The 14,098-nt window shown below is 39.0% G+C and overlaps 1 protein-coding gene across 2 annotated transcripts in view; it reads right to left on the bottom strand.

Moving 5' to 3' along the window:
• Positions 1-14,098, bottom strand: part of DPH5 (diphthamide biosynthesis 5) — a 39,886-nt gene that overhangs the window by 13,055 nt on the left and 12,733 nt on the right. For both annotated transcript variants that reach the window (XM_006049820.4, XM_006049819.4), the window contains exon 5: positions 5,703-5,823. In XM_006049820.4, the coding sequence (XP_006049882.1) occupies positions 5,703-5,823 (121 nt within the window). The remainder of the gene's footprint in view (positions 1-5,702; positions 5,824-14,098) is intronic.

The raw sequence follows: 14,098 nt of genomic DNA, 5'->3' as shown, positions 1-14,098 counted from the left end.
ATACTCCTTTTCCTATTTGGAACCAGTCTGTTGTTCCATGTCCAGTTCTAACTGTTGCTTCACACTTGTTAGCATTTCTCTTACATATTGCGGTGTTCCTATGTTGGGTGCATATATAATTGTTATCTCTTCTTCTTGGATTGATCCTTTGATCATTATGTAGTGTCCTTCTTTGTCTCTTTTCACAGCCTTTGTTTTAAATTCTATTTCATCTGATATGAGTACAGCTACTCCTGCTTTATTTTGGTCTCTATTTGCGTGGAATATCTTTTTCCAGCCCTTCACTTTTAGTCTGTATGTGTACCTTGTTTTGAGGTGGGTCTCTTGTAGAGAACATATATAGGGGTCTCATTTTTGTATCCATTCAGCCAGTCTTTGTCTTTTGGTTGGGGCATTCAACCATTTACATTTAAGGTAATTATTGATAAGTATGATCCCATTGCCATTTACTTTATTGTTTTGGGTTTGAGTTTATACATCCTTTCTGTGTTTCCTGTCTAGAGAAGATCCTTTAGCATCTGTTGGAGAGCTGGTTTGGTGGTGCTGAATTCTCTCAGCTTTTGCTTGTTTGTAAAGCTTTTGATTTCTCCTTCGTATTTGAATGAGATCCTTGCTGGGTATAGTAATCTGGGCTGCAGGTTATTTTCTTTCATCACTTTAAGTATGTCCTGTCATTCCCTGCTGGCCTGAAGAGTTCCTGTTGAAAGATCAGCTGTTATCCTTACGGGAATCCCCTTGTGTGTTATTTGTTGTTTTTCCCTTGCTGCTTTTTAATATTTGTTCTTTGTGTTTTTGATCTTTGTTAATTTGATTAATATGTGTCCTGGGGTGTTTCGCCTTGGGTTTATCCTGTTAGGGACTCTCTGGGTTTCTTGGACTTGGGTGCTTATTTCCTTCCCCATTTTAGGGAAGTTTTCAACTATTATCTCCTCAAGTATTTTCTCATGGTCTTTCTTTTTGTCTTCTTCTGGGACTCCTATGATTCGCATGTTGGACATTTAACATTGTCCCAGAGATCTCTGAGGTCCTCATTTCTTTAATTCATTTTTCTTTTTTCCTCTCTGTTTCATTTATTTCTACCATTCTATCTTCTACCTCACTTATCCTATCTTCTGCCTCGTTATTCTACTGTTGGTTCCCTCCAGAGTGTTTTTGATCTCATTTATTGCATTATTCATTATATATTGACTCTTTTTTATTTCTTCTAGGTCCTTGTTAAACCTTTCTTGCATCTTCTCAATCCTTGTGTCCCAGCTATTTATCTGTAACTCCATTTTGTTTTCAAGATTTTGGATCATTTTTACTATCATTATTCAGAATTCTTTATCAGGTAGATTCCCTATCTCTTCCTCTTTTGTTTGGTTTGGTGGGCATTTATCCTGTTCCTTTACCTACTGGGTATTTCTCTGCCTTTTCATCTTGTTTATATTGCTGTATTTGGGGTGGCCTTTCCGTATTCTGGTTGTTTGTGGAGTTCTCTTGATTGTGGAGTTTCCTCACTGTAGGTGGGGTTGGACGGGTGGCTTGTCAAGGTTTCCTGGTTAGGGAAGCTTGTGTCCATGTTCTGGTATGTGGAGCTGGATTTCTTCTCTCTGGAGTGCAATGAAGTGTCCAGTAATGAGTTTTGAGATGTCAATGGGTTTGGTGTGACTTTGGGCAACCTGTATATTGAAGCTCAGGGCTATGTTACTGTGTTGCTGGAGAATTTGCATGGTATGTCTTGCTCTGGAACTTTTTGGCCCTTGGGTGGTGCTTGGTTTCAGTGTAGGTATGGAGGCTTTGATGAGCTCCTATTGATTAATGTTCCCTGGAGTCAGGAGTTCTCTGGTGTCCTCAGGATTTGGACTTAAGCCTCCTGCCTCTGGTTTTCAATCTTATTCTTACAGTAGCCTCAAGACTTCCCCATCTATACAGCACTGATGATAAAACATCTAGGTTAAAGATGAAAAGTTTCTCCACAGTGAGGGACACCCAGAGAAGTTCACAGAGTTACAGGGAGAAGAGAAGGGGGAAGAGGGAGATAGAGGTGACCAACAGGATAAGAGGGGGAATCAAAAAGGGAGAGAGCAAGCTAGCCAGTAATCACTTCCTTATGTGCTCTCCACAGTCTGGACCGCTCACAGATATTCACGGAGTTATTCAGAGAAGAGAAGAGGGAGGAAGGAGACAGAGGTGACCAGGAGGAAAAGAGGGGAAATCAAAAAGAGAGAGACAGATCCAGCCAGTAATCAGTTCCCTAAGTGTTCTCCACAATCCAGAACACACAAAGAGATTCACAGCATTGGGTAGAGAAGAGAAGGGGGAGGAAGGAGATAGAGGCGACCTAGTGGAGAGAAAGGAGAGTCCAAAGCGGGAGAGAGCAGTCAAGCCAGTAATCTCATTCCCAAGTAAAAACAGGTACTGAAGATTGGGTCCTTAAAGGTACAAAATTGATAACAAATACCAAAAAGCAAAGATTAAAAATCTAGGGTAGAGGTTGGATTCTCAAAAATACAATATTAAAGAAAAAAACAAAGTCACAAAAATTATTAAATATAAATATATGAAGTTTGCTTTAAAAAATAGGGCCTCTTTTCTGCAAATAGTAGGTTATAAAAATGAAAATTAAAGGAGTCATAGAGGACTTAAATTTTTTTTTATTTAAAAAATGATAATAGTAAAAATATATCTAGGACTTTCTCTGATGTTGTTGTGAACAGTGTGGGGTCAGTTCATTTTCAGATAGTTCCTTGATCTGGCTTACACTTCTCAAGATCTGTAGGCCCCTTCCTATGTAGTTGGTGCTAACTGCTGCTGCCAAGTCACTTCAGTCATGTCCGACTCTGTGCTACCCCATAGATGGCAGCCCACTAGGCTCCTCTGTCCCTGGGATTCTCCAGGCAAGAATACTGGAGTAGGTTGCCATTTCCTTCTCCAATGCATGAAAGTGAAAAGTGAAAGTAAAGTCGCTCAGTAGTGCCCGACTCTTAGCGACCCCATGGACTGCAGCCCACCAGGCTCCTCCATCTATGGGATTTTCCAGGCAAGAGTACTGGAGTGGGTTGCCATTGCCTTCTCCTGATGCTAACTACAGGGTTTTAATCTATTGCACCTGTCACTTCCAAGGTGGTTCCCTCTGTTTTAGCTTCTTCTGTTTGCTGGTCTCTTCAGTGTCTAATTTCCACCCTGATGCAAGGGGGCGGTAGTCACTTTTTTAGGCTCACTTGTTCAGTTGTGCTGTGGGGAGGGAGGAACACTGCAAACAAATAACACTGGCGTGTGCTTGCAGTGTCTCAGCCACACTGGGTTTGCCCCCACTCACGGTGTGTGTGCTTTCCCAGTCTACACTGCTTAGGCTCTGGGTTGCTCTGCCGGGAACTGTCTGAGGCCAGCCCTGGGTTGTATGCACTTCCCAGGTCTAAGCCACACAGGTTCAGGTACTCGAGTACTCCACAAAGGCGCAGACTCGGTTGGGCCTGTGTTTTGTGCCCTTCCGAGGTCCTAGCAGCTCAGGTGACCAGGTGCTTGGCGAGCGTGGTTGCCCCCAGTTGAAGGCTGCAACTTATTGCCTCCCCCATCCCTGCCGCTCGGTTTTCTGGGTGTACAACCAGTGCACCTTCTCAGGTGTGCCATGTGTCTCTTCTGCGGAGCTGATCTCTGGCTGCGACCCTCCCGGCGGACGCTGACTGTCCAGAATCCCAAGAAGTCTTGGTTAGCAATGAAGCCTACTCGCAGTTTGGTAGGTGGTGCCTCTTTGGGGCCACGATTTCCCCCTTCCGTCTCTGGCTGCCTTCGCCTGCCTGTCTCCAGCAGGGGACGGGCTGGTCCACAGCTGGCTAGCTCTGCTCAGTCCTTTGTTCTGTGAGTGGGCCTGGGGGTGTCTTAGGTTAGGGCTTTTGGTGGGATAGCTATCCCACAGTCTGGTTTGCTATCTCAAGTTAGTTCCCTCAGATTGCCCTCAGGGCATTCAGGCCTGGTCCTTACCCTAAGCAATGCAGCCCGCGCCTCCCTGCCCATCCCTCACTTGCTAGTAGTGGATGTGAGCATCTGCACTGCTTCTCCACTGAGAGCTACCATTGGGCATGTAATCTGTGGGGTTTAATTATTTATTTTTTCTCCTGGTTATGTTGCCCTCTGAGGTTCCAAGGCTCACCACAGACTCGCCAGTGAGAGTGTTTCCTGGTGTTTGGAAACTTCTCTCTTTTTAAAGACTCCCTTCCCAAAACGGATCTCCAACCCTACCTCTTTTGTCTTTCTTTTTACCTTTCATATTTTTTCCTATCTCCAAAGACAATGGGCTGCTTTTTCTGGGTGCTTGATGTCCTCTGCCAGCATTTAGAAGTTGTTTTGTGGAATTTACTCAGCATTTAAATGTTCTTTTGATGGTTTGTGGGGAAAAAAGTGGTCTCCCCATCCTATTCTTCCACCATCTTAGGACCACCCCTCGAGACAGCCTAAATGTCTTTGGCAAATAGGAATCTCTTCTAATGTTCTGAATATCTATACTTACTACAGAGGTCAAAATTATGGGTTCTTTCTTTGCCCTGATTCTGTGCTACATGGCAGACATTCTTATACTGGATAACTTCACACACAGTAGAATCAAAACAGTGCAATTCAGTGTATGATCCAGGGACTGATGCCAATATGTGAGCATTTTGTTCCCAACAAATGATAAAAAAAAAAACAAACTACAAGACTGTGAATCAGTGTTTATAGTATTACAGTGTTATAGTAATCTGACTTCAACACAAAAGACTAGAAACTTTAAAGTAAATAAATATAATGCATTTATTTTTATATATTTATTTTATATATGTGTATGTGCACACACACACACACACACACACACACACACACACATATACTGATCTAAACACTTCCAAAAGACAAGAAAAAGGTTATTACTATTTGATAAAAAAGAAGGCAAAGGTATGGACTGTTGAAAATACTCTCTAGTTAGTACAGAGTAGCACTCAGATTTTGTCTTCTGATGTCAAGTACAAGTGTCACTTCCAAGTCATCAAAGATGACAGTTATTTCTCTTCTGTTGACCAGCCACAGATTAAAGCTCTAATTATAGTATTTTTACAACACATACTGTAGAAGAGGAACTGAAAATGAATGTGAATCATTATAATTCCAGTACCTCTGCTGGCAAATGCAGTAGCTGAAACTCCTGAAGCTCTATCAGTACCATCATCTTTGTACACAAAGACAGCCACCCCAACTCTTTCCACACTAGGTAGGAAATACAATTTGGCAGCATAATACTGTGAAAAGAGCTGTGAATTACAGGCTCTGTAGATTCTACCAATTCTGCAACCAATAAGCTGGGTGATAGTGGGAAAATGATCCAATGTCTCTGGGCCTCAATTTCACTGAAGATGATCTCCAGAGTCTCTCTCAGATCTACAATTCTGTGATTCTGATAGCATCACGACTGCAGTATTCATAGGACACCTCAAGAAAGATAGGATGGAACTTGGTAAGAGTAAATGTTCAGTGTAAGTCTTCTGAGTTTCTGTAAATTGATGAGGACAGGCTCTTAATTCTTACTTCGAATGAAAATTCACTTCTCCACAAGAATATGGGGGAGGGCACACCATGCACAGAGTAGCTAGACCATATCACACAGAACGGTTTTACCTTCATACAAAATCAAAACAAGAATGATATGACAACTCCATACTGTGACCCTAGAGAAATTGCAGAGCACTTACCTAGTAGGCATAATGTGTGCATGCCATTTTGTCTGTTCTTCCTCACTTTGTCAAAGAAGCTTTCTGGTCTCCAAGTGTCTGTCCAGAAAACGATAGACACCGTCTCTCCAAACTTATACAACTAGAAAAAATAAAAACATTAATTAATGATGTAACAATTCACTAACTACTGTCTCATAGATAACAACTGAAATAAAAAGTGAGACCCAAACTTGAGATGCACTGGGGATCAACTCTGTCATCAAAAAAAAAAGTAATAAAAATTCCCTTTGCTCCACAGCAGCTGGTGTCATTCTGATGCCCTTTCGGTAGGAGGCTTCTAGTATTTCTGTATTCAGTACAGGAACATATATAACTAGTTCATGATTTAGCTAGGTAGCTGCTAAAAATACTGAAATACAGAGAACCCAGAAGGAAGCCAAAAAAAAAAAAAAGACTTGTGAGCAGTCAGAGCAGTGTTCACAAGGTTCCTATTACCCTCATTTTATGGAGGAGTCCACCAAGGCTCAGAAAGATAAACTGGCTTGCCTAAGGTCACACAGCTACTTAGTAAGAAGAAACTCAAACCTGGGTCTGAGGGAGAGTTCCTTTCCACCATGCCAGCTCAGTAAAATTCATACACTGCATATTCACTGTGGTCACATCTCAAAACCTACGCCCTTACTTTCCCCACTATTTATTCCCCGACTCTAGAGTTCAATGATAAGGGCCTTTTCCCAAACCTCCTTCTTTCCCCCCACAGTGGCCCATCTACTCCACATGATCATCACACAACCAAGAAGCGTCTTTGTTCCAACTTGCTTCCAGGCTAGCCACACATCTCACTTAAGTGAATCCAACTCCAAATCTTATGTTGAGAAATTCTAGTTTTGAGCTTTGGTTCTGCAACTTGTTAGCTGGGTGACATTACTCTTTCTTTCCAAGTCTTAATCTCTATAATAGAAACAGTGATAACACATGCCCTTCCTACCCACAGAGTTGTGTGAACCAAATAACATGTAAAAAGTTATTTAAACTGTGAATGATATTCTTATATTAATTCTTATCTAGGTATTGCACAATGGAGTTTATTTTCAAAGACTTAATGTATTGTAAAACCTAATACTAAAGCTGTTACACAAAGATCTTAACTATTCAATTAAAGAGTGCCTAAAATAATGTTTAATACAGCTGGAAAGCACTAAATGCTGAAAATCACACCTAGTCCTCTGCCACAAATTAGCTGTTCGGTTGAAACAGCTGTATGACTTCACGAGATCACCTAACTTTTCTAAGCCTAAAGTTCTTCATTTGAACAATGCTGCTGCAAGAGGCATGTTCAGAGTCCCCCATCTCTACATGCCTAAAGAAGCTCAACCTTTCTCAATGTTTATACATGGAGAGCTTAAAAACTATCACTCATACTCATAATGATGACTCTGAGCTACCAAGAGAAGGTTCATTTCATCATATTCCTCACATGGTCACAACCTCCAACCTACTTACCAGTAGGCTTTATTCCCAAAGTTCATTTGAAAATTGTCTAAAGAGGATTTCCCCATTGAAGCCATGCTATTCAAGGGCAGTCAAACTCACAGATTAGTTTACAAAGACCTATGTAACTCTCAGAATGAAATCATAAACCTTCCAGCCATACCCAATATGATTTCTCTGTAAAAAAAACTGTCGAGTTTCAATGTGAGATCTTTGGAATTCATTCAGGTAAGCTACAAGGAATAAGTCTTGCTCTGTTGGGGGTTTCTGTCACTGCTATTGTTCTATAAGAGGCAAACGTATCTAACAAATATTTACTATGAATCATCCACGATGTGCCAGGCATTACATTATGCATGGGTATAAAGTGAGAAGCAAACAGAGCTCCAGCTCTCAGGAAATATGCAGTCTTACTTATACCTTACACAGCAAGCAAACACTGTGGAGTCATGGCTCTGGTTCCTACTACCTGGATGATCATGGTGACTAGCTGGGTGACTTCCAGGAGGAACTCCCCTGCCAATTCGATATAATAATCATAAACCTAACAATCTGTTTTGTTAAGGATTAACTGATATACTGTATGTAGTGCCCAGTGCCATAGTAAAGACTTAATAAATGTTAGGGATGTAATAATCAAACAATGATAATGTTTATAATGAAGATGTTCTAAAATGCTGTGTTATACTATAATCCAACTGCTTTCCTTACTGGAATGAGCTCAAATATTACCAAATATTTGAAACTATGCTTATGACTTAATCTGACAAGTTCAATCATTTACATTTTGAAAAGGATTTTTGGCATCTTTGATCAGATTTTGGAATATTAACATTACTTTATTTTAAAAAGCCTTAAGGTAAAACCATTAAAGAAAATTATATATGTCACCATAAATAAATAAACAAGTTTTCAATATTTTAAGAGTCACAGAAATATAGTCATGGATGTAAATTCTTCACTCAAAAAGCAAGGAACAGTTCATTTAAAAGAGCATTGAGATGCTAGTCACATGTAAACACTAGCTGAAACACTTTGTGTAAAAGCTTCTCTGAACTGTCTAATTTGGGCGATTAAAGAAAACCTCACATAAGCACTGCTTTCTAGGACCCTGATTTATAGACTGTAACCATTTCCATGGCTATGGTACAAACTACTTCAATGAATTCTGGAACATTATGCAAACAGTTTCACCATTTAGATGTCAGTACCTCAAAGAACAGAAGGACCAGTCCCTTTGTGTTTCACAATTCAAGGACTTACCAGTAAAGTACAAAAGGAAACTGGAACAAAATCATACAGTTGACGAGAACTGAGGTTGCCGAGGCCTGTGTACCTACCATCCTAAAAATGTAAGCATTTGTTCTTATGATCATTTCCCTTCAAACCATTACTGATGCAGGTCTACATTTAAAGATTATAAAAAGAGCAGTTTTCAAAAACAGTAAGTAAATACAGACTTTTTTTATTTTAACCGAGAGTAAGTTATAGGGAAAGCAGTTTATCTAACTTGATACTGAATCATGATTTTTTTTAATCTATTGAAGATAAAAACTCAATTCAAAATGAAATATTTAATCATATATAAGGCACTAGTTAAGAGTGAAAAAATGCATAAGACAAATATGAGATAATAAACAATAATAAAAAATTTGATATAGATTATAAGAGTTTAGCATTTCCCCCACCTAGAGAGCACCTGAAGGTAACTTTTGAATAGACAGATTATAAGCTGGACCTTAGAGGATGGGTCAGATTTAGCCTAGGGAAGCTGAACATGCAGAATGAGATGATGTAAACAAAGGATCAGAGGCGGGAAATCTTGGGCAATACTGAAAGTGACATTAAGCAACTGTCTAGAAGTAAGTACCGCCTGACTTGCCTCTAACAAGTATGTCTAATTCCTGACATCTTATTATGTACCAATTCCTGTCAATTCTTGCTCTATAGTTTACCCAGATACTATTCATTTCTTTTCTCTCTACCTTAGTTTGAATTCTCAATACCACTTGCCTGAATGACCTTAATAGTCTTATTGTTCATCTCACTGCTGATATTTCCTTTCTTTCAGAAGCACAGATGCTTTGTAAACTCCATTTTATAATTAGATTTTAATGCTTTGGTATTTTATATTCAAGGGCTTCCCTGGTGGCTCAGATGGTAAAGAATCTGCTTGCATTGCAGGAGACCTGGGTTCAGTCCGTGGGTCGGGAAGAACCCCTGGAGAAGGAAATGGCAGCCCACTCCAGTGTTCATGCCTGGAAAATCCCATGGACAGAGGAGCCTGGAGGGCTACCATCCATGGGTCACAAAGAGTTACACATAACTGAGAATGCACACACATTTTATATTCAAATGAAAATATTTTGTGATTTTTAAGTTAAAAAGTATCTTTTTTGGATATGGAAAAATTAGAAAATTTAATTTGCTAGGAACTTTAGCAAGCCCTACATATATCATTTTATGTATGTATATCCTAACCAGATCACTTAAATTTGTGATGTAAAAGAAAGCTGAGCCAGCAGGGCTGTCCAAAAATGTACCACAAAACCATTTAATCAAGAGTTACTAGTTTTCTTTTTTATATAGAATACTTGTTTTTGTTTTTAATCTTCACATGCATTTTGCTTAACACTGATATCACACTGATTTTTGCTAACAGTAAGAAAGATTATACACAGAAGTTCAGTTCAGTTCAGTCGCTCAGTTGCATCCGACTCTTTGCGACCCCATTAATTGCAGCATGCCAGGCCTCCCTGTCCATCACCAACTCCCGGACTTCACTCAGACTCATGTCCATCAAGTTGGTGATGCCATCCAGCCATCTCATCCTCTGTCGTCCCCTTCTCCTCCTGCTCCCAATCCCTCCCAGCATCAGAGTCTTTTCCAATGAGTCAACTCTTCGCATGAGGTGGCCAAAGTACTGGAGTTTCAGTTTTAGTATCATTCCTTCCAAAGAACACCCAGGACTGATCTCCTTTAGAATGGACTGGTTGGATCTCCTTGCAGTCCAAGGGACTCTCAAGAGTCTTCTCCAACACCACACTTCAAAAACATCAATTCTTCAGTGCTCAGCTTTCTTCACAGTCCAACTCTCACATCCATACATGACCACAGGAAAAACCATAGCCTTGACTAGATGGACCTTTGTTGGCAAAGTAACGTCTCTGCTTTTGAATATGCTATCTAGGCTGGTCATAACTTTTCTTCCAAGGAGTAAGTGTCTTTTAATTTCATGGCTGTAGTGATTTTGGAGCCCCCCAAAATAAAGTCTGATACTGTTTCCACTGTTTCCCCATCTATTTACCATGAAGTGATGGGACCAGATGCCATGATCTTTATTTTCTGAAGGTTGAGCTTTAAGCCCACTTTTTCACTCTCCTCTTTCACTTTCATCAAGAGTGAGTTCCTCTTCACTTTCTGCCGTAAGGGTGGTATCATCTGCATATCTGAGGTTATTGATATTTCTCCCGGCAATCTTGATTCCTGCTTGTGCTTCTTCCAGCCCAGTTCTCATGATGTATTCTGCATAGAAGTTAAATAAGCAGGATGACAGTACACAGCCTTGACGTACTCCTTTTCCTATTTGGAACCAGTCTGTTGTTCCATGTCCAGTTCTAACTGTTGCTTCCTGACCTGCATACAAATTTCTCAAGAGGCAGGTCAGGTGGTCTAGTATTCCCATCTCCTGAAGAATTTTCCACAGTTTATTGTGATCCACACAGTCAAAGGCTTTGGCATAGTCAATAAAGCAGAAGTAGATGTTTTTCTGGAACTCTCTTGCTTTTTCTATGATCCAGCAGATGTTGGCAATTTGATCTCTGGTTCCTCTGCCTTTTCTAAAACCAGCTTGAACATCTGGAAGTTCATGGTTCACGTATTGCTGAAGCTTGGCTTGGAGAATTTTGAGCATTACTTTGCTAGTGTGTGAGATGAGTGCAATTGTGCAGTAGTTTGAACATTCTTTGGCATTGCCTTTTTTTTTGGGATTGGAATGAAAACTCACCTTTTCTAGTCCTGTGGCCACTGCTGAGTTTTCCAAATTTGCTGGCATATTGAGTGCAGCACTTTCACAGCATCACCTTTCAGGATTTGAAATAGCTCAACTGGAATTCCATCACCTCCACTGGCTTTGATTGTAGTGATGCTTTCTAAGGCCCACTTGACTTCACATTCCAGGATGTCTGGCTCTAGGTGAGTGATCACACCATTGTGATCATCTTGGCTGTGAAGATCTTTTTTGTACAGTTCTTCTGTGTATTCTTGGCACCTCTTCTTAACATCTTCTGCTTCTTTAGGTCCATACCATTTCTGTCCTTTATTGAGTCCATCTTTGCATGAAATGTTCCCTTGGTATCTCTCATTTTCTTGAAGAGATCTCTAGTCTTTCCCATTCTGTTGTTTTCCTCTATTTCTTTGCATTGATCGCTGAGGAAGGCTTTCTTATCTCTTCTTGCTATTCTTTGGAACTCTGCATTCAGATGCTTATATCTTTCCTTTTCTCCTTTGCTTTTCACTTCTCTTCTCTTCACAGCTATTTGTAAGGCTGCCCCAGACAGCCATTTTGCTTTTTTGCATTTCTTTTCCATGGGGATGGTCTTGATCCCTGTCTCCTGTACAATGTCACGAACCTCAGTCCACACAGAAGTAGGTACACAGATAAAGTTGAATGACTATGTAGACAGAAGAGCTGTAAGATTTATATTTTCACATATAAATAAGAGAGCCCACATACAAATTAAGTGAAAGAATCACAATTTAAAGCATACAATTCCAAAGACAAGATCCACTTGGGGTAGGGGGCAAGCAGTGGGGGATAAATAAATAAGCAATGCAACTCAGCAAATATTTGTTGCACATTGATTACATGCATGACACTGCAATAAAGCAGCAAGGAAGATGTGAAGATGAGTAAATTAAGGAGTTTATAATACGATGAGCACATAAACATACACAAGTAACTGAACTCTCTTATAGGATGGAGATTTACCAGGACTGTTTGAATAGAAGAATGGCATAATCAGACCTACAATTTAAGCAGAAAACTATAAACTGTAAGAGAATGATGGTAAGATGGCTATTAAAACAGTGACTAAAGAAAAGGAAATGAAAAGGAAGGGGAAAAAATTTAATGTATTCATGATTTAACAGGTGGTCAAAAATAATTCTGAAGTGACTAAAAGAAAAGAGAACTTACTGGATGAGTTTTTCTAAGATTTTCTAAGGTTACAATAGTAATGCAGAGCTCTGATACCCTTATTACCTAATCTGGTGTTCTTTGTACTCATTAGGTTTTATCATTTCTACAATAGTGCCTGGACAGCAATGAAACCAATTTAATGCTTCTGAAAACTAACAGTAAGAACTAGGACAAGGTCAAAAATGCTGACTATCACAATTAATGTTATTTTACAAAAGGAAGGAAATGAGTTCTTACTTTTTGAAAGTAATATATATTTTTCCCAAAGTAGAAAGGTATTATATAAACAGGGGAACATATGGCAATAATCAAGGTCACTCATGCAACAGTCAGAGAAAGTGGAAGCATTTCATTATGATGAAATGCTTTTATACAGCCTTTTCCCTGAAGTCAGCCACAACTGATAAGGAAGTTTTTATGCAGAAATCATTGCTACCTAGTTTCATTAAACAGTTTTATTTACATTTCCTTTAAGTATCTCAAAATTATTTCAGTCATCAAACTTTTACAGGAATTAATACATTCTATCACACAAATTGCTAATAATAAATTCTAAATAAATTTATTTGTTATTTATAATAAATAAATAAATTTATTATTTATAAATAAATACTAGGCCAAAAAAAAGCATTTTATTATTACATAGTTCTTTAGTTTGTGAGATTCAGGAGAATGTACACATAGTAAGTGCTAAGCAAAAAGACTAATATACCAAAATGATAACTGTGTTTACCTTTAGGAGGTGGGACAATAGATGCTTTTATTTTCTTTATACTTACTGTATTTTTCCAATTTTTTGAGTATATATGTCATTTATTATCAAGGAAAAAATTACAAAATGACTCTTCAAAAGCAGAGCATGATTACACTGCTAAATGTTTAACTTGAAGATTTCAAGAAAAAGAGGACTTGTTCCTCTTGTCTTTTTTATACTTAGAAAAATCCTTGATTTTTCATTACCAGGAATGTTTAAATATAACCACCATGTCTGGCTCTTGATAAATAAATAGATTTTTCTTTGACTAGAAAAATCCTCAGAATACAAATAATGTGTTACAAGTATCTGTTGCCTAGGTATTTAAAACAACATGATTTTAAAGTACACGTTTGTAACTAACATTTTAATTATGAAAAATCTCAAAGTTAACTCAGTGAAAATCTAGGTAACCTTTGCCTAAAGTTGGCAAACGGACTTCACTGGTGGTCCAGGGGTTAAGAACCTGCCATACAATGCATGAGACTCAAGTTCAATTCCTGGTAGGGGAACTAAGATCCCACATACTAAGGAGCAACTAAGCCTGCACACTGCAATTAGAGGGAAGCCTGCATGATGCAAAGAAAGACCCCGTATGATACCACAGCCAAATAAATATTTTATAAATAAATAAAAAAATAAGTTGGAAAACAGGCCAACTTTTTAGCTTCCAAATATATAGGATATTAGAACTTATCATCTATTATACCCCACCCTCTCCATGCGATCTAAGCCCCCATCATCTCTCCTCTAAAGGAATACAATAAACTTACTGATTTCCTCACTTCTAGTCTTGCCTCGTAGCAATTCTATCTCCACATACCAGCTAGAGATATCTTTTTAACACACTTATCAGATCAAGTATTTGCTCTGCTGAAAGCCCTCTAAAGGCAGTTAGTCTATATCACTTAGAATAAAATCCAAACTCCTGATAGTGTATTAGACAGCCTAGTGATCCAAGTCCACCCA

This window comes from Bubalus bubalis, chromosome 6 (genome assembly GCF_019923935.1).
Source record: "Bubalus bubalis isolate 160015118507 breed Murrah chromosome 6, NDDB_SH_1, whole genome shotgun sequence".
Lineage (NCBI taxonomy): Eukaryota > Metazoa > Chordata > Mammalia > Artiodactyla > Bovidae > Bubalus > Bubalus bubalis.
The sequence above is the reverse complement of the archived record's forward strand: the minus strand, read 5'-3'. Positions and strand labels throughout refer to the sequence as shown.